Genomic DNA, 26,737 nt, shown 5'->3' on the forward strand with positions numbered 1-26,737 from the left:
TGCAGCTCTAAAAGTGGAATTTTAATGTATTAACCCACAAGCTTCTGAGTAGCGCTATCTGCATACTACTAATGAAAAAAGGAAGAAAAGAGAGAGGGAAGCAGATGGGAGGAGGCTCCACCCTTAGCCATCACAGTCGTTCCTGCTGTTTTAGGAGACAAAGTCATAGCTTTAAGCTGAAATGTACTTGCTGTTTCGGTACAAGAGCTAAGAGGTTTTTTGATTCAAAGTCACAGATCTTTTCCTTTTGCATTGAAGAGAAATCTCTGTAAGCTGTTGATACTATTAGAACTTATATCTATACAAATAAGTAACAAAGGTATTCCCAATGTGATTTCCAACTCTTGCCGCTCCCCCAGTTTTGAGCTTTCTGTGTCTCCTTTCCCCGCTTCCCCTAGAAGAACTTCCTGTAGGTGAAATGAGATGTGCAATTTTGGATATTTGCATATTTTCATTTAAATAATGGATGTTTTATCAGGTTTGATGGCTGAGGAAAATTGCCTACGTGGAAACAGTAACTAGTTTCAGGGTGACTGTGATTGCAGCTTTCTGCAAGGCTCGAGGTGGTTACTGTCCCTCCTGGTGCCTTCACCCCAAGAAGGCAATCTTCCTGCCCTAACGTAGGTAGTGCTGCTGCTTACACACCTGGGAACTTATTGCTATTGGCAATGAGCTGAGCAGAAGGGTTTTTTGGTGTTCAAATCAAGAAAAATGGTGTCTTCCTGTTTTGTGAAGGACTACTAATATTACAGGGCTGACTGGTTTCTTTAGGACTGACCAAACAGTTCAAGAAAAATAGGAGCCTTTTCAAATACAGTCAGGTCTGCTGAAGCAATAGGCAAGTCATTGGTGGAGAGAAGATGAGTGTGTCAGTTCTGGACGCTGAGCTATTTTGTATCCCAGAGGGATGAATATGCTGATACTTGGTAGGCCTCCAACGCCTGCAACCGAGAAAAGGACGTGCCTATTTATTTTCCTTGCTGGAGTTGTCTTCACGTTTCTGTGCATTGCGTCTAACAGCCTAGATTTATAATTCAATCTGTGTCTGTTTGTTTCTTGACAGAAGAGGATGAAATAATAGCAAGGCTCTGTTTTCTTTATAGCCAGGAATAGATAGCTATGGCTTACTATCAGTGTAAACTGTACAGGGTTTTGTGATGTTTCAGATGGATGATGCTACTGCTGTACGAAAGTAAATCGCAGTGTCCTGGAGTGAGTCCCAGGTTATTCTGCTGTTCTCGCAGCAGTTTGTTTCTGTAGCAGTGCACTTGAAGAGAAGTACGTCAGGCCAGATTCTTCTTTTTGCTAACACTAGGAGTCACTGTGGCAGAGACGCTTGAAGTGGGCTTATTCAAAATTGGTACAGATCCAGTGGATGTCAGAACCTGTTTTGAGAGGTTTAGAGTTTGGAATTGGGAAGCCTCAATGGCTTCATGCTATACTAGCAAGGTGCATTACATAAAGGAAGTCACTGCCCCTCTCGGAGCTCTAGTTTGGCTGATCAGAGGAAGGACCATCTTTGAGCACAGGGTCAGTATTTCATCCCTCAAATGAGACTGCAGTTAAATAGCAGATCCTTCTTTGCCTTACTCTAGCATGTGCCACAGGGGTGAATTTGACCTGTGACCAATTTTATCTCTGCATAAATCTGAAAATCCCATAGTTAATTAGGGAATGGGAAATGAGACAAAGTGAATCTAAACGTTTTTCTTATCTTTCTGCCTTCTATTGCATCTTCCGTCTTCTCTGAACTTTCTGAAGTACAAGGGACAAGCAGGTCGAAAATGGGAAGAAAATTAGAGGCACTTGGCCTGGTGCCTGCCTTTACACTGTGTTGATTAGGTTTTAATTGGCAATTCTTGTCTGTAATATAAGATAATTGCAGAGATTTCAGGAATTGTTTGTAGAATAGGAAGAAACAGACACATCTGAGTTCTACCGGAGGAGTTTAATTAAAGACTTTATAAAGTGCAACAGATGGTGCTTTGCTAGTTAGGAAGACAGGCGTGAGGCCTCTTTGTAGACATTCAGCCATGATGGTTAGAGTTTCTGCTCCCTGCTGGCTAGAGATGCTCTGGCATAATCTTCCGTTAGGGGACTTGAACAATTCAAGGATGATGTGCACTTTAGGTTCTGGTCCACACTGTGAGGATTGTTTTTCAGAAAGTGAAGTTAGGCAGCTATAGGGTAAAATTCCTTGTGTGCATGGCAGGATTACCCTTCCCAAGAGGAGCTTTGCTTTCACTGACCTCTGCAGTTGTCCTCAGCTGTCTTCTGAAAGGCTTGCAGAAGTGAGAAGAGATGTCAGTAGCCGTACAGGTTTCTTCGTAGACGCTCCAGTGGCACAGAAGAAGGAGGATCTGTTTGGTTTTTGGACAGCAGTGCTCCCCAATAACTTCACATGAGCCAACAACTAACCTTGGACTGGCTTCTGGACTGGAATTATGTCAGTGTGAAACTTAGAAGACAGAAGAGCTTTTTTCTTTCCTAGTGCCAGTAATCAAACCATTTCCAAAGCCCTCATTGATCTCTGGCTTCCAGGAAGTTATAGAGAAAGTGGAACAAAGAGAGGGTATTGAAACTTACAGAGAAAAAGAGATCTTGTCTTTGCAGTCTTCATTGGAGCAGGTACTGTACCTTGCCTTTTTCATGTTATTTATAAAAGGACGAGAACACATTGAAAAAGTCTGTTCTGAAGTTGCATGTTCATGAAATGGCTTCAGGATACAATCTGCTTGTTTACTATTGCAGTAGAATTATAGGTTTTTGTTTGCTTCCCAGCACTGCCATAGCTTTGATGAAATTTAGCCTTGTACATCATCAGAGTTATCTTGGAAAAGGAAAAAATAGCTAGTGGATAGTGGACATCACAAGGGAGAATCCTGTTTTAGGAAGAGTTCATCCAGGTTTTTAAATTCCAGGAAGAACCTAAAATTGCAGAACAAATAGCCAGCAAACGGGGACTATTTCCCCTAGATGCTGAAGAAAAAGAAGTTTGTGACCCTGTGGGGTCCTTTTCATGGGGTCACCTTGCTGGGCAGCCAGACAGATCTGCAAGATGATGACAAGTATACTTTCAAGCTCCCTGCTTAGCGGATGCTTGAAAGGTATACATTATCTCATGTTTAAATGAGTTTTCTCACTTTCTAGCATCAGTAGTGCTGCAGGGGAGTTTCCATGGGATTAACTCTTTGGCCGACTTTTCTTTCTGCAGCTCGGTGTTCATTTCACTTCAGGCTGTATTGGAAAGTGATTACCTAGAAGGGATTTGGTTACACTGGGCTTCAACAAAGGCAACACCAGATGCTCAAGAAACATTTTAAACATAAGCTCTGAGCTTTTTTTTTTTTTTAAAGAACTGTTTACTGGCCCCTATGGCTAATGCTTTGAGTTGGCTGATTTTGTTCTGTAGCCTTAGGATCTTCGTGAGAGGTGAGTGGGTAACTTTCTCATACAGACAGACTTCTTTTTTGTTTTGGTTTTGGCTTTTTTTTTTTTTTAATTCGTGCTGATACTGTTACCTTCTGAAAGCTGTAAGGCATTAGAGATGGCAGCTGTTTAGTTCATTCTGGTCATAAACTGATGAGTGTGGCTGCCGTTCTTTCAAAAGCACGATCTTTTTTAGGAATTCATTCAGGGGAGAAGACAGATAGAGAAGGTGGGGGGATACATTCACCAAGAGGTTTTAATTTTTTAAAGACAAAAAAAAATGAATGTGTCAGTGTTTTTGGGTAACAATAACAATAATATCAAGGTGCTTATTTGAGTATGGAACAGATGAAAAAAAAAAAAAAAACAAACCCTGGATCTCTCCTCCCCACCCTGCACACTAATTTTTTGTGGCATAGGCACACAGAGAAAGCCCATTGTGAGGAACTTCATGTGAAATCCTTCCTGTTACCATAGTGAAGCTCACTTTTCAAAACAAAGGAATTTTGTTAGGACACTGGCGTACTAGAATCTAAATCTGATAGGCTTGCAAAATGAAAGTAAGAAATGCAAAAAGGGAAATAGTAACTCAGTGTTTGTTCTATTCTTTAAGTTCAGGTTTCAGGTATCTTACTCTTTGTCGGGTATTTATCACCTTTCTCTTATAGAACATGATGTCAAGAGACTTCCTAAAGAGGGATGGGTAAAATTGCCTTTACTGTGTAGACTGGGTAACTGAAGTAGAGAAAGAAGTCGTCTCTTGGTTGAGATTACACAGCAGTACGGTACTTCCTTCATCCCTTGGCTCTTTCCATCAGACTGTGCTGTTTGCACGTTCTTGAAAACTTGGGCTTTCAACTTTCTGGCAAACAAAATGTGACCTTTTCAAAAGATGATAAAGACATGGAAAAGGCTTTCTGCTACCTACAGAGGGTAGTTGGTTTAGCTTGATAAAGCATCTGAAATTGGGATTTCCCCCAGAACTTTGCGCTCAGAATATTTACCTAGAAGTCTTAAGGAAACAGATTTTAATTCCTGAAGAGAAACCTTTCCTTAATTTTAGCCACCAAAAGTCAGGAGTGAATGTGACAATGGACAGGGAAATAGTGCTGATGAATGGAAAACCCAAGAAGTTAGGTTTATTTCCAGCTTTGGTACACTCTGTGTGGCTTTGAGAAGTCAGCTAATTCATGTAGGTGTAACAGTAATAATGATAACAAGGAGCTTATTTGACTTGTGGAACATGAGATTTTCTGTTTCAGCTTCCTTCTTAACAAGACAGGCTTGGAATATTTCCTGTTTCTTTTTTAGTCACTACACTGGTGGGATGCTGTGTCCCATTCATAAACACTGCTTCTCTATAAAGGCAAAGCATTGTTCTTAATAGTAAAAATTATTGTATTAGTAGTACTAGTACCATTAACACCAGTGATAAAATTGTGCAGATATTACATTATGGTGTAATAATAACCGGTAGTTTAGCTTGGAGTCTTGAACGTTTGTTCATTGTACCTTAAATTTATTTCTTTTCCTTTCATTTTTAGGGACCTCTTCCCTCTCACCCGATTGCAGCATAGACTGCCAGACCCACTGTCTCATAGACTGCAGGCAGGGACATTACTACACAGCTGGCAACTGCTTAGAATGTCCAACGGGTTTCTAGTAAGTCTCCTTCCTTCCCTCCCGCTCGGCACTTATACAACTGCAATAAGAAAGTTAAACATTTGGGACATCGTTTCTACACTGAGGATATTCTGAGAGCTATCTTGTCATGCAGATCAGGAGGTGAGGCACAAAGCATAGTGCCAGTTCCTTATAGATGGATAATCAGCTGACCAAGAAAACCACTATCTTTGACTTAAAATGTCATCCAGGGCTTTCTGCAGCAATTAGCACTCACAGCTCCCCTTGAAGTCAATGGGAGTGATTGTTCTTCACCACGGTAGTCTCAGTAAAATGTATGACAGTCTCTGTGTTTGTGGGGAATGTACAAAACCAGGCTTCCTCTGAGATTGCTTAGGACAGATTTTGTGTGTTGTGTATTTTGTGTAGTTTGTATTTAGGAGAGGCAGGAATATTATTTGTATTTGTAGCAGCAGCAAAATCTAGGCTGATTTTCAGCTCAGAAGAAGAATACGAGATGTCTTTGGCCCCCGGTGCAGGGAATCCTCCCCTGGAAAATTCATTCTGTGTCCTGGCTACTTACTGACACGCCAGTCAGAAATCGTGACATAAGCTGGGCACAGAGCGATAACCTGAGGACAGAGAAGTCTGGGTACAAAGAACAGCGAGTTGCAGGGGGTTGGTGGTTGCTTTCCAGAGGTGCTGAACCCAGCACCCAGACTATCAGCGAGCCTGGGCTGTGTTGCAAGCAAGCCCTCAATGAGCTATTTTCAGTTGGAAAGCTATCCTAAACTCTGGTATCATTGCCAGCATGCCTTGTCTTCCTCAGACGAAAATCATTAAGACTGCTTTGTCTGCCACACGTGGCTCACTTTAAATGAAAGTAGAAATGATCGTTGCGGGGTTTTTGAACACAATCTCAAACCAGATTACGAAAGAAAGGTTTTGTACAGATTGTCTTGAACCCTAAGTTCAGGTTGCCACATCTCCTACCGCAAATTCTGTCCTTGCATGTATGTGCAAGCCAAGCGATGTACCTTGAGCTCCTATCTATGTGTTAGGACCCTCTGAGGTTCTGGAGGGATCTGATTTGAATCCATGCTTCTGTGGCTAAAAGAGCATCTGTTTGAGCAGTTGGTGAGGGGGATGTTCCCATATCTACACAACACCCATACTGGCTGGTAGGGGATGGAATTCCAAAGAAGTGGAAGAATTTAATTTTATAACTTCATTATTTTTGATCCAGTTGTCCTGGGGGTCAAGCAGCTCCAAGGAAATGCCCGCTGGGAACAGCCAATGAACTTACTGCTCAAGCAGACATCACAGCATGCCAGGTAAGCTGAAGGACAGGGAAGAGAGCAAGCAGGTGAAGTAGTACTTTTTGCCTCTACTCCCATGTATTTTGAATAATCTGATTTCAGGCTTCTTCCCAGATTTTGCAGTCTGCTTTGAAATTTTTCAGGAAATTCCCACACTGTATTTGGCTCTGATTTAGCTTAGAGGAAGCAGGTTGTGCCTTCAGGTAGACAGTGAGCAGCACTCCCTCCGTTCATTGTTTACACCATTGACAGTAAAAAGCACACGTTGGGACCTCTCAAGAGTACGTAGGCCAGACTTTGAAAACGATTCAAGATCATTTCTTTCTAGTACTTGAGCTGAGGATGTCTGAAACTGCTGGTTTACATTATTCATGCAAAGAATAATATATTTATGTGGCTCTGATGCTCTTTGTGATCTCACTGCAGGTTTGTCCCAGTGGCTATCTCAGCCTAGAGAGTAGAGCTGGGTGCCGTGCGTGTCCAGATGGCTATTCATGTGATCCACGTAGTGGTGTGCAGAGGAGCTGCAGTCCTGGTCAGTATTCGCCGGAGGGAGAGTTGGAGTGTCAGGAATGTCCAGAGAGATACGTCTGCCCAGATGGACGAAGCAGACAGGTACAGAATGGGCATGTTATTCTCCAAGGGCAAATTTTCATTCTTCCGGATAGGCAGGGCCTGTGAATGTATTGTCAAGAGAAGAGAGGCTTCCCTGGTTTAATAGCAGGTACGGACCTTTCTTCGTCAAAGAAAAGCATTCAGAACAGTTCAGTGGTATAGTAGATCTAAGACCTTCCACGAGTGCCCTGTATTAAGAGACAGAAATACTTCTCATGTAAATTCTGAGAATGTTAGTGCTCAGATCATCTGCCACCACTAAAACCCTCAGCTGAGAACCGAAAGAAGCTTGGAGTTTAAAGTACCATTTTTGCTTCTAGAAGTTGTCCCTGGAGAATGGAGCTGAAGCAGTTCTGGGAAGGGAGGAGAGGGCAGAGAAGGAGGAAGCACAAGATAGCATGCAGTACTGGGCTTTTTCCTGACTCAGGCCTCCCTGGGACACAGCTTTGGACAGCAATGGCCGTTAGACTTCTGGTGGTATGAATCTGTGCTTCTTCTCCTTAGCATTGTTTGGACGGTCAGCAGCCAAATCCAAGCCGCACTTATTGTGTAACGGGCACTCCTGGTTCTTTCTCAGCTGAAGACACTCTGCTACACCAGCCCTGCCCAGCAGGTAAGTACATCTCACGAGCGTCTTCTGTAGTCGTTAAAACATAGAACTTCAGGAGACTGAAATGACGCTTTGCTCTGGTAAACCTTAGCTGGTAGTATTGGAACACAGATAGGCTCCTTGTGTCACAGTAAAACTGGAGGTTAAAAAATAATTCCTGAGATAAAGCAGATGCTGTTCAGAAGACTTTGTGAAAAGCAGAGAATGAAAATGAGAGAACACTGAGAATCTCAGCTGGTTTTGATAGTCATCGCACTTGCTGTGTTTATGGGAGAGGTCCAGCTGATGTAGCCTTGGGACATAAACTAGTATGTCTGAATGTGCAAGTGTTGCTGAGCAACGAGGGAAGCTTTTGCTTTCTCTTTCCACACAGAAAGCAGCTCTCTCACCTTGTGATTTTAACTGATCATCTGTAAAATTGATTCGCACACAGTTATAGCTTTCTCCACTTCAGGACCTTGATTCACTGGCCATCACAAATACCCATTTATAGTGGGTGCTGTATTCCCAGGCGACAACTGTAGCCATTAGGAATCCCTCACTGAGATGCTGATGCAGAATTAGGCAGCAGAGGAACAGACTAGGAGGGACTATGTTTTTGTTGAAAAATGATTATCTTTTGAAATTGTGACAGGCATAGAATGTCATTTCACACAATTAATTAGCCAAAAACATCCATCAAAGGAAATGATAGAGTAACTCGGGAAGCCACCTTAATTTACATTCTGTGAGTGTTTGCTATTTGGGAATAATCCCGATACGAAAACCCAAAGCTTTCTATTTGCCCAGGCCGGTAGCCTGCCACTCTTCAGTGAGAGTGCAGGTTAAGCTGTTCTAGTACTGAACGGCTGCTTGGCATAGTTTCCCCATAAAGAAAGAGAGAGTTTTCTGCAGCATTAAAATCCTGGCATGTCCCTTATACATCCCAGGGAATGAGTATAAGCCTAGTGAGGATTTTGTAGCCCAAGGTTAGCTTTCTGTTGTGCTTGTTTCCTGTGATAAGGTGTGGTGCTTTGGTAGCCCTCCGAGGCCCTCCACATAAATGCTGTTCCATTCTTCAATACAGTACTTGGTAACAGGAAAAGTTTGGTGCTGCAGGTAGCAGCAATATTGCCGATAACTCCCTCCACATACCCTCAGACTTTAATTCACATTTCCTAGCCCACCTGAACTCTAGCAAAAAGGCCTTACAGGGAGAGCATGGTGTAGCTGTGATTTTCTAAAAGGATGTGTAATGTCAGTACAGGGATGCAGTTTGCGATCTGCAGTCCTACCAAGCGTTTCTCTCTCTCCTGTAAGCCCTGTACTGCATGTGAAGATGAACTATTTAATGAGCAGTCACTAAACCCAGTAACTCGATTCTTATGTCTGTAATTAGAATCCCTCTTATTAAATAATGAAGAGTTCCTGTACTCTGGATACCTTACACATTGTCCAGTAGAAGGAGAAACGGAGTAGCTAAAGAGATCATGCTAGACCAAAATCTCAGTAGTTTAGATGCCGTTATAATATACAGGTGAGAGAATAGAACAGAGGAATTCTCTTACTTCCAGTGCCTAGGGTTAGGTATGAATAGCAAATAATTCATCTATTGCAGGGTCAGTCATACATGGGAAGCGATGGTGGTTTTGTGGATGTGTATCATAGTACACTTACTATTTACTGTGCTCTGTAGAGGGCCAGGGAACTAATCGTGGCTCCATAAAAAAAAAAATAATCAGGAAACGTTGGCTCCTTTGGACTTAAGGAAGTATTTATAAAATGTACCTACCAAAGGTTTGAAAAAGTGAACAGACAGGGGCACGTTAGAGCATGGATTTTAGAGTGGCAGATTTGCTACTGTGGTGTTATTGTTTATAGCGCAAGATTAGCCAAAGGCTGCAGTCAGGTTCCACCTCCACTGTATCAACCACAGAACCTGGAGAGAGCAAGTGAAAAATCTCTGAGTAGATGATCAACAGGTTAAATATATGCAGAGTATCCCATGCTGAAATTCAGTGCTTCAGTGTTAAAATCAGTCCCTCCTGTGTTTTTAAATCTGAATAAGTCATCCAGCCCAATTGCAAAGCCCTTAGATGGTAAGAAGGAGTTTGAATACCATCACAAGCAGGAGAGGCCTGAGGATTCCCAACATTCTTTTCCACGGTTTGACTGACTTTAATTATATATATTCTGTGTACTTAGCATTGCGTGCATGTGAATGGAGCGTCATTGCTATGCTGATACATAGCAATACATTTCAACATGGGAGCGGCACTTTCATGCCACAGTTAAATCCTTTTTTCTTTTTTTTTCTTTTTTTTTTTTCCCTCTTTTTTTTCTTTCCTCCCGCTCTTTACATATCCATCTGGAGTTTAGTAAAGCATTTGATAATCAAGTTCTACAAAATCTTACTTGGAAAGAGTAATTAATTCTAGCTGGATATGAGCATTTCATCGCTAAATGTACAACTGGCAGAAGGATTTTAAGTGAAAGATGGTGTATTGAACTGGGGAGAGGAATGTGGTCCTTAGAGCAGTAGCAGGAACACTTCAGCTGATCTTTAATCCCCATGATCTTGGAGAGAGCAGAAGAATTGGAGTAGGAAGAGAGAACAATTAACTCTAATGATGCTCACTAATAAAACCAACTTGGATATTTAGCTTGAAATTTCTTTGTATGTTTTGAGTTAAAAAGTATCATGACGTATTAAACGTTTGAATTTTCTTCGCCAGCTCAGTTCTACAAAAGGAAGAAACGTTTTTAGACAGGAAATTCATGAGAACTTATTTTTCAAATCTTGTCAAAATTTCCAAGACATGAAAGATTTGGGCTATCTGTAATGTGCTGCTTTTAAATAAAGTGACTTGCTGTTTCCTTCCATTGATTATGTCCGTGTGTCTCTGCTTATATTGCAGAACCGAGCAATTTATAGTCTTCGCAGCAGCTTTGTTTGTATTCCTGAAATGAACATGTTCTTGGATAAAAGAACAGTCAATCATTTAAGTGGCAGCCATCAACAAACAAGAGCTGACTGAAATGCTTTTGAAATTCTAGATCTCAAGGAAAATATTCATTCAAAATTAAGCAAACCCAGAAAAAATGTAAAATTTTGTAAACCCCTTCTTTTTTTTTTCCAACTTGCCATAAATGCTTAAAATTATTTGTAAACTTGAATATTAAAAGTTTGAAAATATTACTGAGTTTCAAAGCTTTCTTTTCATTTTTTGTTGGTTAGTTTTAGTAGAAAGCTTTGCTCCTGGATTTCTGACCTGTGCTTCTTGAGCTTTGTCTTTTCTCAGTGTAAACACAGGAAAATCCTTTGTCCATCTAATGCAGTGACCTTTTGAAAGTTCAAGTGCTTTAAACATCTTAAAATGTCTTTTCTGGAGCAGGTTCCCTTGCTTCCTCCAGATAGCCCTTGTCCCCAGTGCAGGACAATTTAGCTGCTGACGTATATTGACTTAGTGAGTAAAAGGGTTGGAATTGGAGGGACAGACAGACTTGAATGGTGAGGCTTATCCATCTTTGACTTCACGTGTTACTCGATTTTGCTCACTGCTGTGAAAGACTTGTTAGAAACGCAGCCTACTGTAATGGCCTCCTTTCCATTGCTTTAAGTGGATCTGGCATCTCATTGCCATTAGGTATAAAACCCTTTTAATGTGTAAGTAAAGAAAGTGCACTTACTGGCCAGCAATCCTATGCAGGTTCTAGGCTGTTTTCATCAGTAGTGTACCAGCTTACCAGGGACCATCCTGGACTTTGCTGCTTTTGAGTGCACAAAGCTTAAATAGGCTCTGGGAAACTGTAGTGCTGTATTGCCTAACACCTGTTTTATTTTAGGACACAACTACCACCTTAGCTTTGCCTTGAGCTTGCGCTAATAAATCCTTTTTAATTGGACAGTGTATTAACTCAGACCAAGTACTGTGCTGACACCATTGGTTCTCCTGTTTTTACTTTGGAGGTGGTTTGTATCCTGCCAGATCAGAGCACGTTCATGTCTGCCTTCAGGATGCGACATTCGTACACCCTGATACGTTTAGCCAGCAAATACTTGCGCTTTCCCATTTGTCCCCCGCAACACGCGCACACATGTCAGCATGCAAGAGATCCATCACCGCTCTGCTCTGAGTCTGAGTTGTCCGGAATGTTGTTTCTGAACCACATGTTGTTTTCTTCTTCTCCCCTATAGGTCACTTCTGTTCTGATGGCCTTGCAGTCCCTCCATGCCCAGCAGGGAGTTTCAAGCCCAAAGAGGGACTTAATATACCCAGCAGCAGCTCCTCATGCTTGCCAGGTCTGTGTCATAAAAGAGCTTCATTTTGGACAGTGAGGGTAATAATTCTCACTGTAAGTCACACTGTTAAGTACATTCTTATGAAGGGGCTGGCAGTTACAGTACTTATTTACTAGGCTCTGGCTCAGGCAATCCTAGAGCTCGGGATGAAAGGAACACCCATGGAATCTGCTACGAGTCAGCAGATTTGCAGTGAAGCATTCAGGAATTACAGAGCTGTTGCATCCCGAAGTGCTTACTATCCACTTATTTCATTGGAACTACCTTTATGGGTACGGACTCTGGTATTTAGATATCTGCCCTATGCAGAGATTTCAAAGAAGTTGCAATGGAGGGAAAAAGTGATTACTGTACTTTCAGTAGAAGGAAAGAAAGTCAAGGAGCAATCTGAAATGATGTGCTCAAGTCATCCAACAGGTCAGTTGTGAAGCCAAAGTCAGCAACTGGCCTGTTGTTAAAGCTTATTCAACTGTGTCAGCTTTGCATGTGAGACCCTTTTTTTTAGCGCTATTAGTCAACTTTGAGGAGATGTGCTATGCTGTAACGCAGACTCATTTTCAAGCTCTCTTACGAGTGGAACAGAGGAGTAACATAATTAAAGTAAGTTGACCATGCGCTTTCCCTTTGGGAAAGGGGTTCTGTATTTGTATGTGTTTGAATCAATCACAATAGTCCCTGGCCCGTTCTTGCAGCAAGGGGAAATTAACTTATAGATTAGGCAAAACTTTTTTTATTATAACAGTAAAAAACCACTGGAATTTATACCTCCAGAAGCTGTAGAAGCCCTGCCCTTAAAAGTTTTTAAAGTGTCAAGTAGATGAAGCAGCGTGTAATGTTCTGAAATACATGCAGGGAGGTAGGCACAAGGCTTCCACAGATTTCTAGCTCTATTTTCTGTGATGTTTCCTTCAGAATATTTTTGGTTTGGTTTGGTTTTCTAAATCAGTAGAACTTTGTTTCGCATACAGTAGGACTGAGTCATGCTAATGAGTGGGAAACCTGTTGAAAGTGACTAGATTTTGCAATTTAGTAATGGATCAATTAGTTTGAAAGGACAGAATAATAGAGCGTTGCTAAAGTCTTCTCTGCCACTAAATCTTTGCTTAGACAGGGAAAGGGAGACCTGGCTTTCTGCTGCAGGAATCACATGTTGCCGAGGCTAGCTCTGCCTGGTTTTGAACATTTTGGAGTACCTCACTGTCTCTCACAATGGTATAAAAAAAATGCCTCTCTTTCCTTAACAGTGCTGTACAAATGGGAAAATAGAATCAGAGGGTAATTCAGGGAATAATGAGCTCAATTCGCTGAAGTAAACTTTGGCCCAAATCCAGAATGTTCTGTCCAGGGTCCCAAATCACCAGGTGCGCTGCTAGGAGCAGAAACCTAGAGTTTGGTTGCTCAGTCTCCCTTTACATATACTGGGCTCTTCCCCTCAGACAGGTATGTGTGCTAAGAAAACAATTATCTCCTTCAAATCAAGCCATATATTTTTCTATCTGATAATTTCTTTTCTAGCAAATGACTCAGCTGCTAAAGCGTCTTGACTGTTGAATGATTTTTTTTTTTTTTTTAAACTCACCAGCTAAGTCTAGGAGATTGCTGCTTTCCGCCCACTTCTGAAATTAAAACCAGAAGTGCATTTACATGGTGCAGCGAGGAACAAACCTCACATCTCATCAAGACAGCAAAATTCAAGAGACAGGGCCAGTGGCACCTGAACAAACACTGTAGAAGCTGCAAAGTAAATTAGAGTTTAAAAACTCTTTTGGTTTAATAATGTAAGCTGTTGTGCTATGCCTGTACTACTTTATATAATGATGTCAAGTCTCCTAAGGAATGCTTGGCAAAGGTAGGACAATGCCTGCTGCAAAATAGGCAGAGGACACCTGAATAAACTCTGACAAGCCATAGAATATTTCAAGTATACTACCATGAGATAGATGATGGCTCGTATGGTATTAGCCTGTGTCCACCATCTGCACTACAGCGTGTTAAGTGTGACATACTTACCCCGTAGTGAAACCAAGTTTGCCTGCATCACATTTATTGCACAGCAAGTATGTGGGCTAGCCTGGTCCTGCAGAATAGATAATGTGTTGTAAATCCATGCCCTGATTGATCTCATATAAAGTGTCCAGGCAGCTAAACTATTAAGTCTGTTCTGAACTCCAAAGGGAAGCATCATGTCCAGAAAGTCAGGCAAGAAATGGAAATTTTATGTCCGTATAGCCAAGTGGCATGGATTCTGGTTATAGAAAATGGCAGTCGTGCTGAATTTGCTAGGGGTGCAGATTCCCACATCATGAAGCTTTTGTCAGCTTAAAGCATTTTTTAAAGGGTCCCACAGCTCCATGAGGTTGCAGCCCTTCTCAGGTGTGTTGATTCAGTTGCTGTGCTCAGAGCTGTGGAATTTTTATAGTCTTGAGAAATTCAAATCTTGTTGTACTGAGGTTTTTGGACCTCGTGTTCATCCGTGCCACGTGGAGCAGATGTAAGGGGGAAATAATGAGATTTTTCTGGGGGGTGGGAATGAGCAAGTGGGTGGAAGGCAGAGGGAGAGATGACCCTTAAACTTGCTTTACACCCCGAGGAATCCTAATCTGGACCTGCACCTTCAATCTGTGGAGGGGGAAGCCTAGATTTTGATAACTCCTGATCATTTTGGGGGTGCTGTAAGGCTCTGTTCCAGCCTGCAGAGGCACATACACGCTAGCGTGTGCTTGATCCTTGCCTTGATGAGCATTTGGAAGGCAGCAGGGGTTCAACCTGGAAGTACTCCAGGGAGCCATCATCTTAAGCCAGTGTGTTCCCTTCCCCCTGAACCGCTCTGTTTCCTTTGTGCTGTTGAAAGGCCTGACTCAGGAGGATAGCAACTACTACTGTGCTGAACCTGTGTTTCCTTTTCACAAAGTTAAACATTTGGGGACATTTTGTAATGAGATGCACTTTCTGAACATGGTAACGCTAGTAAGGGATCATTGTTTTATTATGTATTGATCTTACTAGTGTTCCTTTACGTTACAATGCAAACATCTTTTGTTTAACACATGGGATTTTAGAGATGATCACAGCTCGAATTGGTTGTCATTCAAGCAGGTATCCGTGTGTTCATGCTGAGTATATCTCCAGGCTGTAAAACCGTTCATCTCTCTCTGTATTCAGAATGCAAACATGGAAACAGCTCAGCTTTTGTGGAAACCCCAGGCTCTCTTGCAACTGAGGCCTAAGGATTGTGATTATTAAGTATACCTGCATCAGAGTGCATTTTCAGGCTGATGCTTTTGTTTATTTTTTAATGTATCTAATTTCTTGTATTATCGGCTCAGAATACAGTCCAGGTGGCTTTCCTGCTTCCACCAGCCACTCAACCGCAGTAACATTCAGCTAATCCAACACCACCACCTTCTGGCTTTGCAGTAACTTTATGGTTGGTATGAATGAACCTCCACCATATTTTCTTGCTGTAGGTGAAAGCAAAGGAATCCTATTTTGTAGGACCCTCTGTTTTGTCAGCAGGTCATGCTCTCTTTGGGACCTTAAATGTCTTCTCTCTCTTTAGGAACTGGATTGTGTTTGAAGTGCCCTGCTGGGTATTTCTGTCCTACTGGAGCAAGTTATCCAGTCCCATGCCAGCCAGGTACATACAATCCTCTCCAAGGACAAGATGAAGCCGCTGATTGCAGAGCCTGCCTTGCAGGGAGAGCTTGTACTCAGGCTGGCTTAGCCCAGCCTGATGCGGAGTGCTTACCAGGGTAAGCCTTGGTTGTTTTCTGTGCTTCTATTTATGTCTGCACATATATTTCGTCTCCATTGGTTTTGCTTTGTGCATAGGGAGGTGCAGGTGGCATCCTCTGCTATGTCAAGATTTTATTGCAGTTTCTGGTAAATCAGTGTGGCGTAGACTGTTCTGGTGGAAGGCACTGCTGCCTGCTATTGCCACAGAATAGGTGGTAAAAATAGATGAGAATGAAGCCGGGCCACGCGTCCCGTGGTTATGAACAATGCGACCTGGCTGAGTAACCCACTTTTCTTCCAGTGAAAAATGTATGACACACCCAGTCCGTTTACAGTGTTTCATTTTCAGTATTTCTGCATTATTGGTTGTCATTTACATTGCTGGCAGCCACAGCATCAAGTGCTTCAGCTTTTCCCTAGCTGCAGCATTAATCCAAATATTCTGGCAGGGCACAGAGGTTGTCTCCGTCTTGCATCAAAACATTTGTCCCAGCTAGCCTACCGTGTTTTGTTAGGTACGTGTGCCCAGCAGGGTCATCCAGCCCTCATTTTCCTAGCAACGCCTGTCCTCCAGGAACAGTTGGCAATGACTTCAACCTCTTTGATAAGTCCCAGTGTGAAACGTGCCCCGCTGGATTTGTCTGTGTGAGAGGTAGGTGGCTTTATGACAAAGTGAACTGTATTCTTTGGTACCCCAGTATCAGAGAGCCCACCAGTAAGTACTAGAGCACGTCAGTGAGGTATCACAATGACGGTAAATGGGAAAAAGTTGCCCTTTAGTGTTACTGCAGACACTGCTGTGCCTGCTGGACAAGTTGATTTTAATTTTACTCTGAAATTTTCTGTTTATGCCACCCATGGTTACTGTTTTAACTTCATGACCTGAAAGTGGCCAGTTTTTACAGTCTTCAAGTTTTTAGTGTATTGGTGGCCTCTTCACCTTAATGTCTATGCCAACTTTGGACAGGGGCACCATGCAGGATACTTGAGTTGAAGAATAATTGCTTTAGTAACCAGTTCTGTGATAGAGCCTCTCATCAACAGAGGAAGTAATTACTGTTATCCCATTTTAAATAAAGGAAAGATGCAAAATGAGAAGGCTTAACTCAGGGTCATCCAGCAGAGCTGAAAACAGAATGAGGGAACTGGATTGTGTGAAGCCAGTATGCTACCCATTAGGCTACATTGCTTGTCTTAAATTTGTCTTTGTGTTTACAGGAACCGGGGGGAAACAGAAGCCTCCAGCTCCATGCCCAGTTGGTCACTACTGCCCACCAGGCACAAAGCACCCAATGCAACACAAGTGTGCCCCAGGCACCTGGAGCAATAGGACAAGCCTGACCTCAGAAGAGGAGTGCTTGCCGTGCCCTGCAGGCTGGTTTTGTGTAGGAGGAGCCCGTATCCCTACTGGGATGTGCAGCTCGGGCCACTACTGCCCTCAAGGTAGGCTGCTTTTTGCAGAAATGAAGGAGATTTACTTTATTTCTGTCTTCAGAAATTTTGTGGACTCTGAAAAAGTCACGCGCTGACTTTATAATCATATTTTTTGCACCAAAGTATTTCAGTGTGGAGTTGGATAGCAAACTGTCCATTCTGAAGAGTCAATACTTTAAATCTGTACTGTTTGAACTGAGCACGTAGGTGTCATTATTTTCTTTCCCTTAACTTGCAAAGAATTAAAATGCACAATCAAGTGTCTGGTACAAGCACAATTCTAAATTTGAAACTTCCTGCAAAGATTCTGCAATATTTGCTAAGTGGTGGTGGTGTTCTCAGAGCTGTGAGCAGTAATTTTTATATATAAAAATATGTGTGTACATGTAACTCATGTAAATACTTAATAGCAATGAAAACAGGGGGCCTTATTGCCTTCTGTCTTCAAGGCTGTGTTAAGAGTTAGGATGGATCTCTCCTCCTTTTTTGGAAAGGTACATGGAGGGGCACACAGTACCCCTGCCCTGCAGGAACTTACAGTACCAGGCTGGGAAATGGCAGAGTGGAAGATTGCGTTGCCTGCCCTGCAGGAGCTTTCTGCACCAGTGGGACCTCCAAGCCAGTTCTATGCCCAGTGTAAGTACACTACACGTGCTGCAGTAGTTGTGGGTCTCTGACCCATGCAGGTACAAAAGAAAATGCTTCCACGTGGCATTTCAGAATGCTTCTGATTTCAAGTAATACCTTTCTGCACCAGAAATGTTTGCAAGTTCCTTTCACCTTGCATGTTACCGAGTGGTCCAGGCAAGTTTTTTCCGAATCAGGCAGTTTCTTGGCTCCAGAAATGGTAGATTTCCTCTGTGCAAAAGACCAGCGCAGACCAGAGGTGCGCTGTCCTTTTCTTGGTCACTTCGCTGCCATTTGTGACTCTCCCTTCTGTTGTATTTTCTCCTGCAGAGGAACTTATCGCATGGAACAGGGTGCGAAAGTGGCTGCAGACTGCATCCCTTGTCCTGGAGGGTATTACTGCCCTGAGCTTGGTACTGTTACTCCTCGAACATGTGGTGCTGGCAACTTCTCAGTAAGTAGCAGTAATTTTATCCTGTCATCTGTTCAGTAGAAGGACTGAATTCTGGCAGAAAGGGGAGCTCCAAGGGGAGGCTGAGGCTTTGAGTGCCTTAAAGAAGGCACTGGAGTGAGCCCATCTCCTTGCATGATGAGTCTGAGTATTTGGGGTGATTGTATACAGTGCTTTAAACAATATTGGCCACCTGTGCTGACCCTACAAGTAAGGACTGAAAGACTAGTCCAGAGAAGGCACTAGAATCTTCCTACACAATCAGGTTTGGAGCTGCTCCAGGCATGATGTAGGGTGAATACACTGAATTGCATGCTGTTCGTTGTTCATAGGTCAGGTTACATGGATCTGCTGGTTTTGGCTGGGATAGAGTTAATTTTCTTCACAGTAGCTGGTATGGGGCTGTGGTTTGCATTTGTGCTGAAAACAGTGTTGATCACACAGAGATGTTTTTGTTATTGCTGAGCAGTGCTGACACACAGTCAAGGCCTTTTCTGCTCCTCACTGCACCCCACCAGTGAGTGGGCTGAGGGTGCACAAGAAGCTGGGAGGGGATGTGGGTGGGACAGCTGACCCCAACTGACCAAAAGGATATTCCACACCACATGGCGTCATGCTCAGCATATATAAAGCTTGGGGAAGAAGAGGGAAGGAGGGGGATGTCCGGAGTGATGGCATTTGTCTTCCCAAGTCACCGGTATGCATGATGGAGCCCTGCTTTCCTGGAGATGGCTGAACACCTGCCTGCCCATGGGAAGGAGTGAATGAATTCCTTGTTTTGCTTTGCTTGCGCACACGGCCTTTACCTATTAAATTGTCTTTATCTCAACCCACAAATTTTCTCACTTTTACTCTTCTGATTCTCTCCCCCACCCCACCAGGGAGGAGTGAGCGAGCAGCTGGGTGGGGCTGAGTTGCTGGCTGGGGTTAAACCATGACAGTGGAATTTTTAAAGGGAAATCTTTGTGTTTCCGGTAGTATGACTGAGCATAACAGGAAATATTTTATAAGATCAGGGTCCTGTCATCAGTTCCCAAGGGCAATGTCTTTGATCAACGGCCATGTTTTTGTGGACTGTTTGGTTTACTGATAGGGTCTGCTGTAGAGTTGGTTGCATTAATTTCCTTTGTTTTGTGCCTCAACGCAGCTTGCCGAATGTACAAGGATTCTTTTGCGCTCTAGTAGTGGAACCGTGTGCCTTTCATGTTGTAGGACCAAGGTTCAGCCTCCTGCCTGCTGTGTCTTGTTGGACATTACTGTGCTAGTGAGCACACCAGCTGGGAGGTGATGCTCCTTGCCATGATTTGCCCAGCGGGTCTCCTGTGCCCAGAAGGACAGGCAGTTGTTCCAGATGCCAGTGCAAATGCCTGTCCAAGAGGATACTACTGTCCTCGGGGAGATACTGTAAGTGAACCTGCTTTGGTCCTTGGGATTCACTGTTCTCTCATCAAGTTGGCTGTACAGTTACAGTCTTCACTGGGATTAGTCTTGCTATGGGAGCCTTTCCTAAGAATTTTTTTTTTACTGAGTTCTGTACTCTTTTGGTGTTCATAGATCTTAGTAGTATTTGCCCTACATAAAATTGTTCATAATATTTGGATAACATTTTCTGAGATGCTGTATACAATACAGAGGATTGGATCCCCATTCTATTATACCATCTTTTCAGCATTCATGCCAGATTCCTAGTGTTGCTTTTCAGTGTTTGTTCCCAGTTACTGGGAAGAATTATTTTCATAGCTTCAGCTGCTATATGTTTGCCTTGTGGGATGGAGCAGTCATATTAGTATGTTAAAGACCCATTTTTCTATTGCGTTTCAAGGACTTGCATGCTAAGCCTTGCCCAAATGGGACCTATGGTGAGCAGAGAGGCCTAAGCAGCGCTGATGAATGCTTACCATGCCCCACAGGGAAGTACTGCTACAGAGATGGGATCGAGCCTCCAGGAATTCCCCACCCTGTAAGTATAGCCCAGGTTCTCCCAACTTTTTTTTCCAAAGGCTGCAACTGTTAATGGAGCAAGCTTAATACATGTTTTCTGTCTTTACTTTGCCTTCTGCCTGTCAATGCAGGCTATGAATGAGAGTTCAAAGGTCAGGAATTGGTGCTGCTCTGTCTCTAATGAGTTTTGGGATCTTTTATTGTGACTGTCTTGTCTCTGGAAAGAGTGAACTCTTCAAATATTAATAGCTGTTAAAAAAAGAAGCCTCTATTAAGACTTAAAAAATGCAGTTGGATTCTCTTCAACATGGATGAATCCATGCTTTTATTTAAGAGCGAGGTGATAACTCTTATCCCAGTTACAGCTCTTTTCCAAGCACGGAAGAAGAGCATCTTCCCCACAACTGTACAGGCAATGTGTAGGGCCTGTCTCAAGATTTTACCTTAAATAATTAAATAAAACCCTGAAATAATTATCCTACATGGTCAGAATTTTACTGATAAGACTGTGAATTCCCTTCCTTCCCTTCTTTTCTGCCCCATTTTCTTGCAGTTAAAAAAAATCCAAGTTATTCAAATTGTAGATGAAGCTTGGATCTTTCTGTGTTGAATCTTAACAGATTCCTCTTCCCTACTCAGAAAAAGACAACAAAGCCATGCCTGACTGTGTATTTTGCTTTCCAGACTGGGGATTGCCCACCCGGCTATAAATGCCCTCCAGGGACTGGGTTCCCTTTCTCCTTCCCCTGTATGCCAGGCTTCTTCTGGGATAATTCCAGCGTAGAGAGTGAAGACACTTGCAAACCGTGTCCACCTGCATACTACTGTGACTCTCCTGCCATGTCAGAGCCCAAAACTTGCCCAGCGGTGAGTTGTTCTTTCTTGGTTATCTAATGGAAGCAGCTGGTATGTGGGGGTCTGTTTAATAGAAGAGCCTTAAATGCTGTATTAAGCTGGCTTTGTTTTGCAGGGCTTTTACTGTGTCGAAGGCAGCTCTAAACCTGAACCCTGCCCAGAGGGTACATACAGTAACAAGAAGGGGCTGTCTGGACCCTTGGAGTGCAGCCCCTGTGGCCGTGGTTTCTACTGTGGTGCTCCAGGACAGACTGGGCCAAGTGGTCCCTGTGAGGCTGGATTCTACTGCCAGGGCAGGGCCCTGACTCCAGTAAGTCACGTGGCAAGTTTTTCTCCTTCTTATCTAATTGTGCTCCACTGTGGTGTTTTTTCCCACCGTGGTGCTTTTTATTAACCCAGTGACTTCAAGAGTCACAATTTTGGACTGCTCACACTCAAGTTTATGGCATGAGGACCACTCATGCTGCCCTCAAAGGGAGTGTAACCATGTCATATTTTTACCTCTCAACACTAACACCCCCTTAGCTAAAAATGTAGCCAGGTGAACAGTTCAGTGGGTGTGAATCACAGTGGAATGGCTAGTGGAAAAAGGTCATCCATATTGATTGTTTTTGTGTTTGCTATGTTTCCCTTAAGTAGGTGTCATCTGTTCTCTGTACAACAGAGTATGTCTCTGTTTTTCTTTTCTTTATTGCCTTGGGCCCAAATCAGTATGATGCCTTAAACATTTAAACCCATTTACTCCTTTTTTTGAATGATGCCTTTTCCAATTTCAGTTACCCACAGATGGTGTGACAGGAGACGTGTGTCCTGCTGGGTCATACTGCCCACCCGGCTCTCCCTTACCTATCCCCTGTCCTCCAGGAACTTACAGCAACGTGAGTGGGTTGAGAAGCCTCCGTGAGTGCTTGGACTGCCCACCTGGGTGAGTGTCATCTTCAGAGAATATGACTCAGTTCTGTCCCCTTGCAAAGGGATTGTTCACCCCTCAAGTTTGTTGCCACAGCAGCCCATCCTTACCTTCAGCCTTCCTGCAGAGGAGTCCCCTCTGTTCCCAGGGCTCTAGTGCAAATGTGCTACCTGTGTTCTCCATGGCTACATACCTGTATCAGTAGATTTACAATAAGGAATTTGAATTGTCCGAGTTGTGCCCCAGCTTATACTATTCACTGGCTTCTGTCGAGACTCATTATGTCTGTAGTGCAGGGTGGCTTGACCTAGCACCTTTTGCTTAAACATCCTCATTATTACTAATTGGATAGTCCTTTTTCTATTACCAGATAGTATAATTCACCATCCCGTTGCATTCCTTTTAATGACACCAAAATTACACATCTGATTCTGAAGGAAAGGTATGGATTGTGGCGGCTTTCATCTCTCCATGAGTGTGCATTGAGTAAGTGCAGCTTGTTAAGGCCGGTGAGGGACAGTCTGACTTTCAGGTGGTCATATCTTCATGCTGGTGTGACAAATGGTGTGTGGAAGATCATCTGGGGCTTAGTGGCACAAAACCTGAAATTTTTGTGCTTTACTGTGAAGGCAGAGGCCAACTGGGATGGGGTCGTAGATCTCCATGAGGTGGAATCCAAAGCTCTGAGAGAATCCAAATTCAAAAAACTGTCCCTCTATTTTGTACTCTTTTCTTTACGCTCTGTTTTCTCAGGAGAGGAAGACAGGAAAATAGAGCAAGAGACTGCTCTGGAATTCATATTCAGTCCAGAAGTTGGAGGGAATGCCATCAAAGTTCCTTTCTTTTTATATATTTTTATCACAAAACTACAGAGAAGATTTGAAGAAAACCAATATTTGTGTGTTTGTGTGATCTTTATTCAGAAGTATATGCAGATGCCACTCCCTGATTGTAAAGGGGAGAACTCTTCCCGGGATAAAGCTAGTGAATCTGAGAGGTTTTGGTCTTTAAAAAGCATGTATGAGAAGTGGTACATATCCTCTGTAACTCCCTTTCAAGGCCTCTAAGCAAACAGGAACCAGGTCTCTAAGATTCCAGGTAGACTGCAGGGAACTTTTTTTTTTTGGACTGTGCTATCCAGTGACAAAAGGAACTATTGCTACCCAAGGTTTTTGTTATTCCCCACATAGCCTGTATTGTGATGGGACAAATAACCAAGCTCCCTCGGGACCGTGTAAACCTGGCTACTTCTGTACAGGAGGTGCCAGAAGTGCTCTTCAGCAAGTGGTGATGGAGGGGCATTATTCCTTAACAGGAGCTTTCAAGCCAGAGCCATGTCCTCTTGGCAGCTTCCAGCCTGTAAGTATATTAGTATACACCGTGTAAGATACTTGTGGGGTCATCAGAGCCCTTGGAAATGGTAAAGTGTGTGAATAGAAATTCATGAGGTGTTTCTCAGTGATCGGCTTAAAAAAAGGGGGACTTGGGTTTTCTCCTAAGCTGCGTAATCACCTCCTTTGCTTTTACCCTGCAACAGAAGAACTCTGTGCAGAATTAAAAATGTTTGGGTCAGGAGATCAGATCTGTCAGCCCAGCACTGTTGTCTATAGCTCATTTGGCAATTTTTCTTAAGTTTTCTTGCACAGTGCAAATTTAGAAGTGGGCTGAGGAGGCTTTAGCCTAGTGTGGGTGAATTAACATGTGTATGCGCTTTACTGCTGTATTGGATCAGGGCTGTGCCTGCCACTGCTTTAGCGGTGCAAGGTGCTGTTCAGATACCACAAATCTGTTGCATTCAGACTGCAGTTCATTTGCTTCAGGGTGTTTATTTTGTAGAAGGGAGTCTCTGTGAATTGGTAGAATGTGCAAAGTTTATTCATTCACGTGGTAAGCAGTAATACCCCACATCTGCCAAGTTCTTTCTATGTTCCCTCTTTAGGTCCGTGGTCAGTCTCTTTGCAGGGACTGTCCAGAGGGTACGTTCTGCAATGAGACAGGCCTGGCTGCACCCCAGGATTGTCCCAAAGGGCATTTTTGCTTGGCTGGAAGTTCTTTGCCTCTCCCGTGTCTAGCAGTAAGAATCAAATATGAACTTGTTTTTCAAGCAGTAATTTTCAGCAGGCTTCCAGTCCCTTGGCAGGGGGCATTCACTGGTTCTCTCTCTTTGTGCAGGGAACTTACACAGATGTAGTCAGGGCAGGTTCATGCAAGCCCTGCCCAGCAGGCATGTACTGCAGCCTGGCTGGTCTGACTGAGCCAGAAGGACGTTGCCAGCCAGGGTATTACTGCATTCAAGGTTCCAGCAGCTCCTCACCTGTGAGTACTGAATATCTTGCATTGCTTCAGGCCTTTTGGCACTATAAAAGCTTTCATAAACCATATTCATTTTATTTTCCCTGCTTCAGGTGGGGCTTCCTTTTGGAGATCTTTGCCCACAAGGACATTATTGCCCTGCTGGCACAGCACACCCAAAAGAGATGCCGTGCCCTGCTGGCACCTGGAACGGACAGAGAGGAGCCCAGGATGCCACTTGGTGTCTGCCTTGTGCCCCTGGGTTTTTCTGCAATATGTCTGGCCAAGATGCTCCTGTAGGACTTTGTGCACAAGGTGAGACAAAGCCAGAACTTCTTTAGCTACTGACAAATTCAGTTGTTTTTGAATGGGAGACAGGACTCAAATGCTTTCTGCTTTAAGGCTACTACTGCACAGGAAGGACAAAGACTGCAAAGCCAGAGGATGGTGTCACTGGAGATCTCTGTCCTCGAGGACATTTCTGCCCTGCAGGCTCAGCAGCACCTTCTCCCTGCCCCAGTGGCGAATACAGTAATGAATCAGGTCAGGAACTGGATCTTTGCAACTTCAGTGTGACTTGGGGGAGCTAGAAATACAGATCGTATTTTTTGTCTGTATCCAAGAATGCCTTGATAGCTGCTGGCCAGTATGAGCATTCAGTATTTGGGGGAGGGTGGGGCAGGCAGAGAAAGGGGGTTTGGGGGAGAAGTTTGTTGTTTTTTGGTTTGGTTTGGTTTTTATCCTGGTGTCACATGGGAATATATTTCACCTCTGAAGCAGCTCATGTATTAGGATTGTAGCAGTGACACTCAGTGCACAGAAAGTTAGTAAGCAGTTAACTAGATTTCCTTGCTGTTCTGCCTGCCACCTAACGGTGAGATTGTAGAGGTTACTGGCACTCTGGGGCTGGTAAAGTGGAGTTGAGAAGCTTGCTGAATCAAACGCTCCTGGGAGAAGGTACATGTTTGAAGGCCAGTTATTGCAGGAGGGCTTACAGAATAACTTTATTTCGATTTCTGCTTCTTTAAGTGCACAACTAGGCAGAGGGAAGTTGTGCACGTGATATTTTTCTTCCACTTCATTACATGGTTTCTTTTAATTCCTGTATTTCCTTCACAGGTCAAGAAAAATGCTTTCCTTGTCCTGCTGGGTTTCACTGTTCAAAAGGACTAAGACGTCGCTGTCCTCCTGGCTTCTATTGCCCTCAGAAAACTGGAATCAGTTTTTATCCTTGTCCCCCTGGGACTTACAACCCCTCCTACGGACTGAGCCGGGCCGAGAGGTGTCAGCAGTGCCCTGCAGGTGAGGAAATGACCGAGTACTCTGATTGTCCATGTAGGGCAGCGTCTAAGAGGATGATCTCTCTGCATATCTCTTTTCCTAATCCACTCGTGTGTGTTTCACCTCTAAGAAACGCAAACATAAAAATACACAGTCAAAGGAGGTTCCTTGTCCCACTGGTAGTGTCCCCCAGTGAGCCACAGGTTTTTATAAGGCTCTGCAGAAGAGTTTGGGGTTTCCCAGAGGAGGATGATCTGAATTGGAATGCAGTTTTGTCCCAGTTGTGCTGATGCTGAGGGATTGGCGCTCTCAGTCTTCCCCTTTGCCTTCCAATCAGTGCATGCAGCACAGCAGCTCTCCTGTTTTTTCTCCCAGTTTACTGATACTCTTTTCCCTCTGTGGTCTTCCAGGAATGTTCTGTGGAGAATGGGGATTATCCTCTCCAAGTGGTCCCTGCTGGCCAGGATTCTTCTGCACAGCAGGTATTGAATTTAGTGTTCAGAGGGCAAAAAGAGAAGTGAAAAAGTAGGAAGCTGTAGCCCTTTAGGAATTCTTTTTTGTACGTTCTCTGTGCAATCTCTCCCTGGGTTTTTTTACAGGGAGTGCCAGGATAGTCCTGAGGAATGAAGCTATGCGATAAGGTTATACTCAGTCACATCAGAAATTTCTCTAGTCAAATTACCTGCTTTCTGAGGCTAGTAGAAGGACTTAGGAAAAACTACAAGAAGTAGACTCGAGCAAGTTGTTGGCATAGGATTTTCACTGTTGTGAGTGAGTTTCCTGGCGGCTTTCAGCTGGTGTTTGTATAAAATAAGGGTTTGTATTTGTAGGGACAAAGGACTACAGACAGATAGAGAGGTAATGGCAACTTCATTCAGTCCTTCTGCACAGTACTCAGTAGCACTGAATTTTCTGTGTGCTGCATGTTGTAACCGTGCTTCTGAGGATTAGTGTTCGATACGTGGCTGGAAGTTCCTTGCCTCATAGAATCATGGGACCTGAGTTCAGGTGATTTAATTAAGGATTCTAGCATTTAGTTTACTTTTAAGTAAGTTACTGTGTCCTTGCAATTATTAGGAAAAGTCTGAAATGAGAGCCAACTGTGGGAGCCGAAAAACACACAAATACGTATTTTATAGAGGCCTAGCTCTCTGGTTTTGACTGTTTGGATTTGGCAGTTCATCCCTTCCTTGAGATTTCTTTCAGGTCTTTACCAATTTCTGTGCTCTCTGCAGGGCAGTTGTCATGAATGTTTTGCCAAGATCAAGTCCAAACCTAAGATACCTTTGGATACAGTCCAATTTAAAGGAAATGCTTACAGCTAACTTTGTGT

The 26,737-nt window shown here is 43.4% G+C and overlaps 1 protein-coding gene across 1 annotated transcript in view; it reads left to right on the top strand.

The window, feature by feature from the left end:
- Positions 1-3,374: 3,374 nt before the first annotated feature.
- Positions 3,375-26,737, top strand: part of LOC140661946 (uncharacterized) — a 63,497-nt gene continuing 40,134 nt past the window's right edge. The window contains exons 1-13 of the mRNA XM_072884846.1: positions 3,375-3,432; positions 4,974-5,091; positions 6,299-6,386; positions 6,798-6,986; positions 7,564-7,599; positions 11,774-11,910; positions 18,005-18,128; positions 19,338-19,529; positions 19,948-20,085; positions 20,706-20,933; positions 21,698-21,846; positions 23,022-23,190; positions 25,815-25,886. Coding sequence (XP_072740947.1) covers positions 3,375-3,432; positions 4,974-5,091; positions 6,299-6,386; positions 6,798-6,986; positions 7,564-7,599; positions 11,774-11,910; positions 18,005-18,128; positions 19,338-19,529; positions 19,948-20,085; positions 20,706-20,933; positions 21,698-21,846; positions 23,022-23,190; positions 25,815-25,886 — 1,698 coding nt within the window. The remainder of the gene's footprint in view (positions 3,433-4,973; positions 5,092-6,298; positions 6,387-6,797; positions 6,987-7,563; positions 7,600-11,773; positions 11,911-18,004; positions 18,129-19,337; positions 19,530-19,947; positions 20,086-20,705; positions 20,934-21,697; positions 21,847-23,021; positions 23,191-25,814; positions 25,887-26,737) is intronic.

This window comes from Ciconia boyciana, chromosome 20, assembly GCF_034638445.1.
Source record: "Ciconia boyciana chromosome 20, ASM3463844v1, whole genome shotgun sequence".
In the NCBI taxonomy this organism is placed as follows: domain Eukaryota; kingdom Metazoa; phylum Chordata; class Aves; order Ciconiiformes; family Ciconiidae; genus Ciconia; species Ciconia boyciana.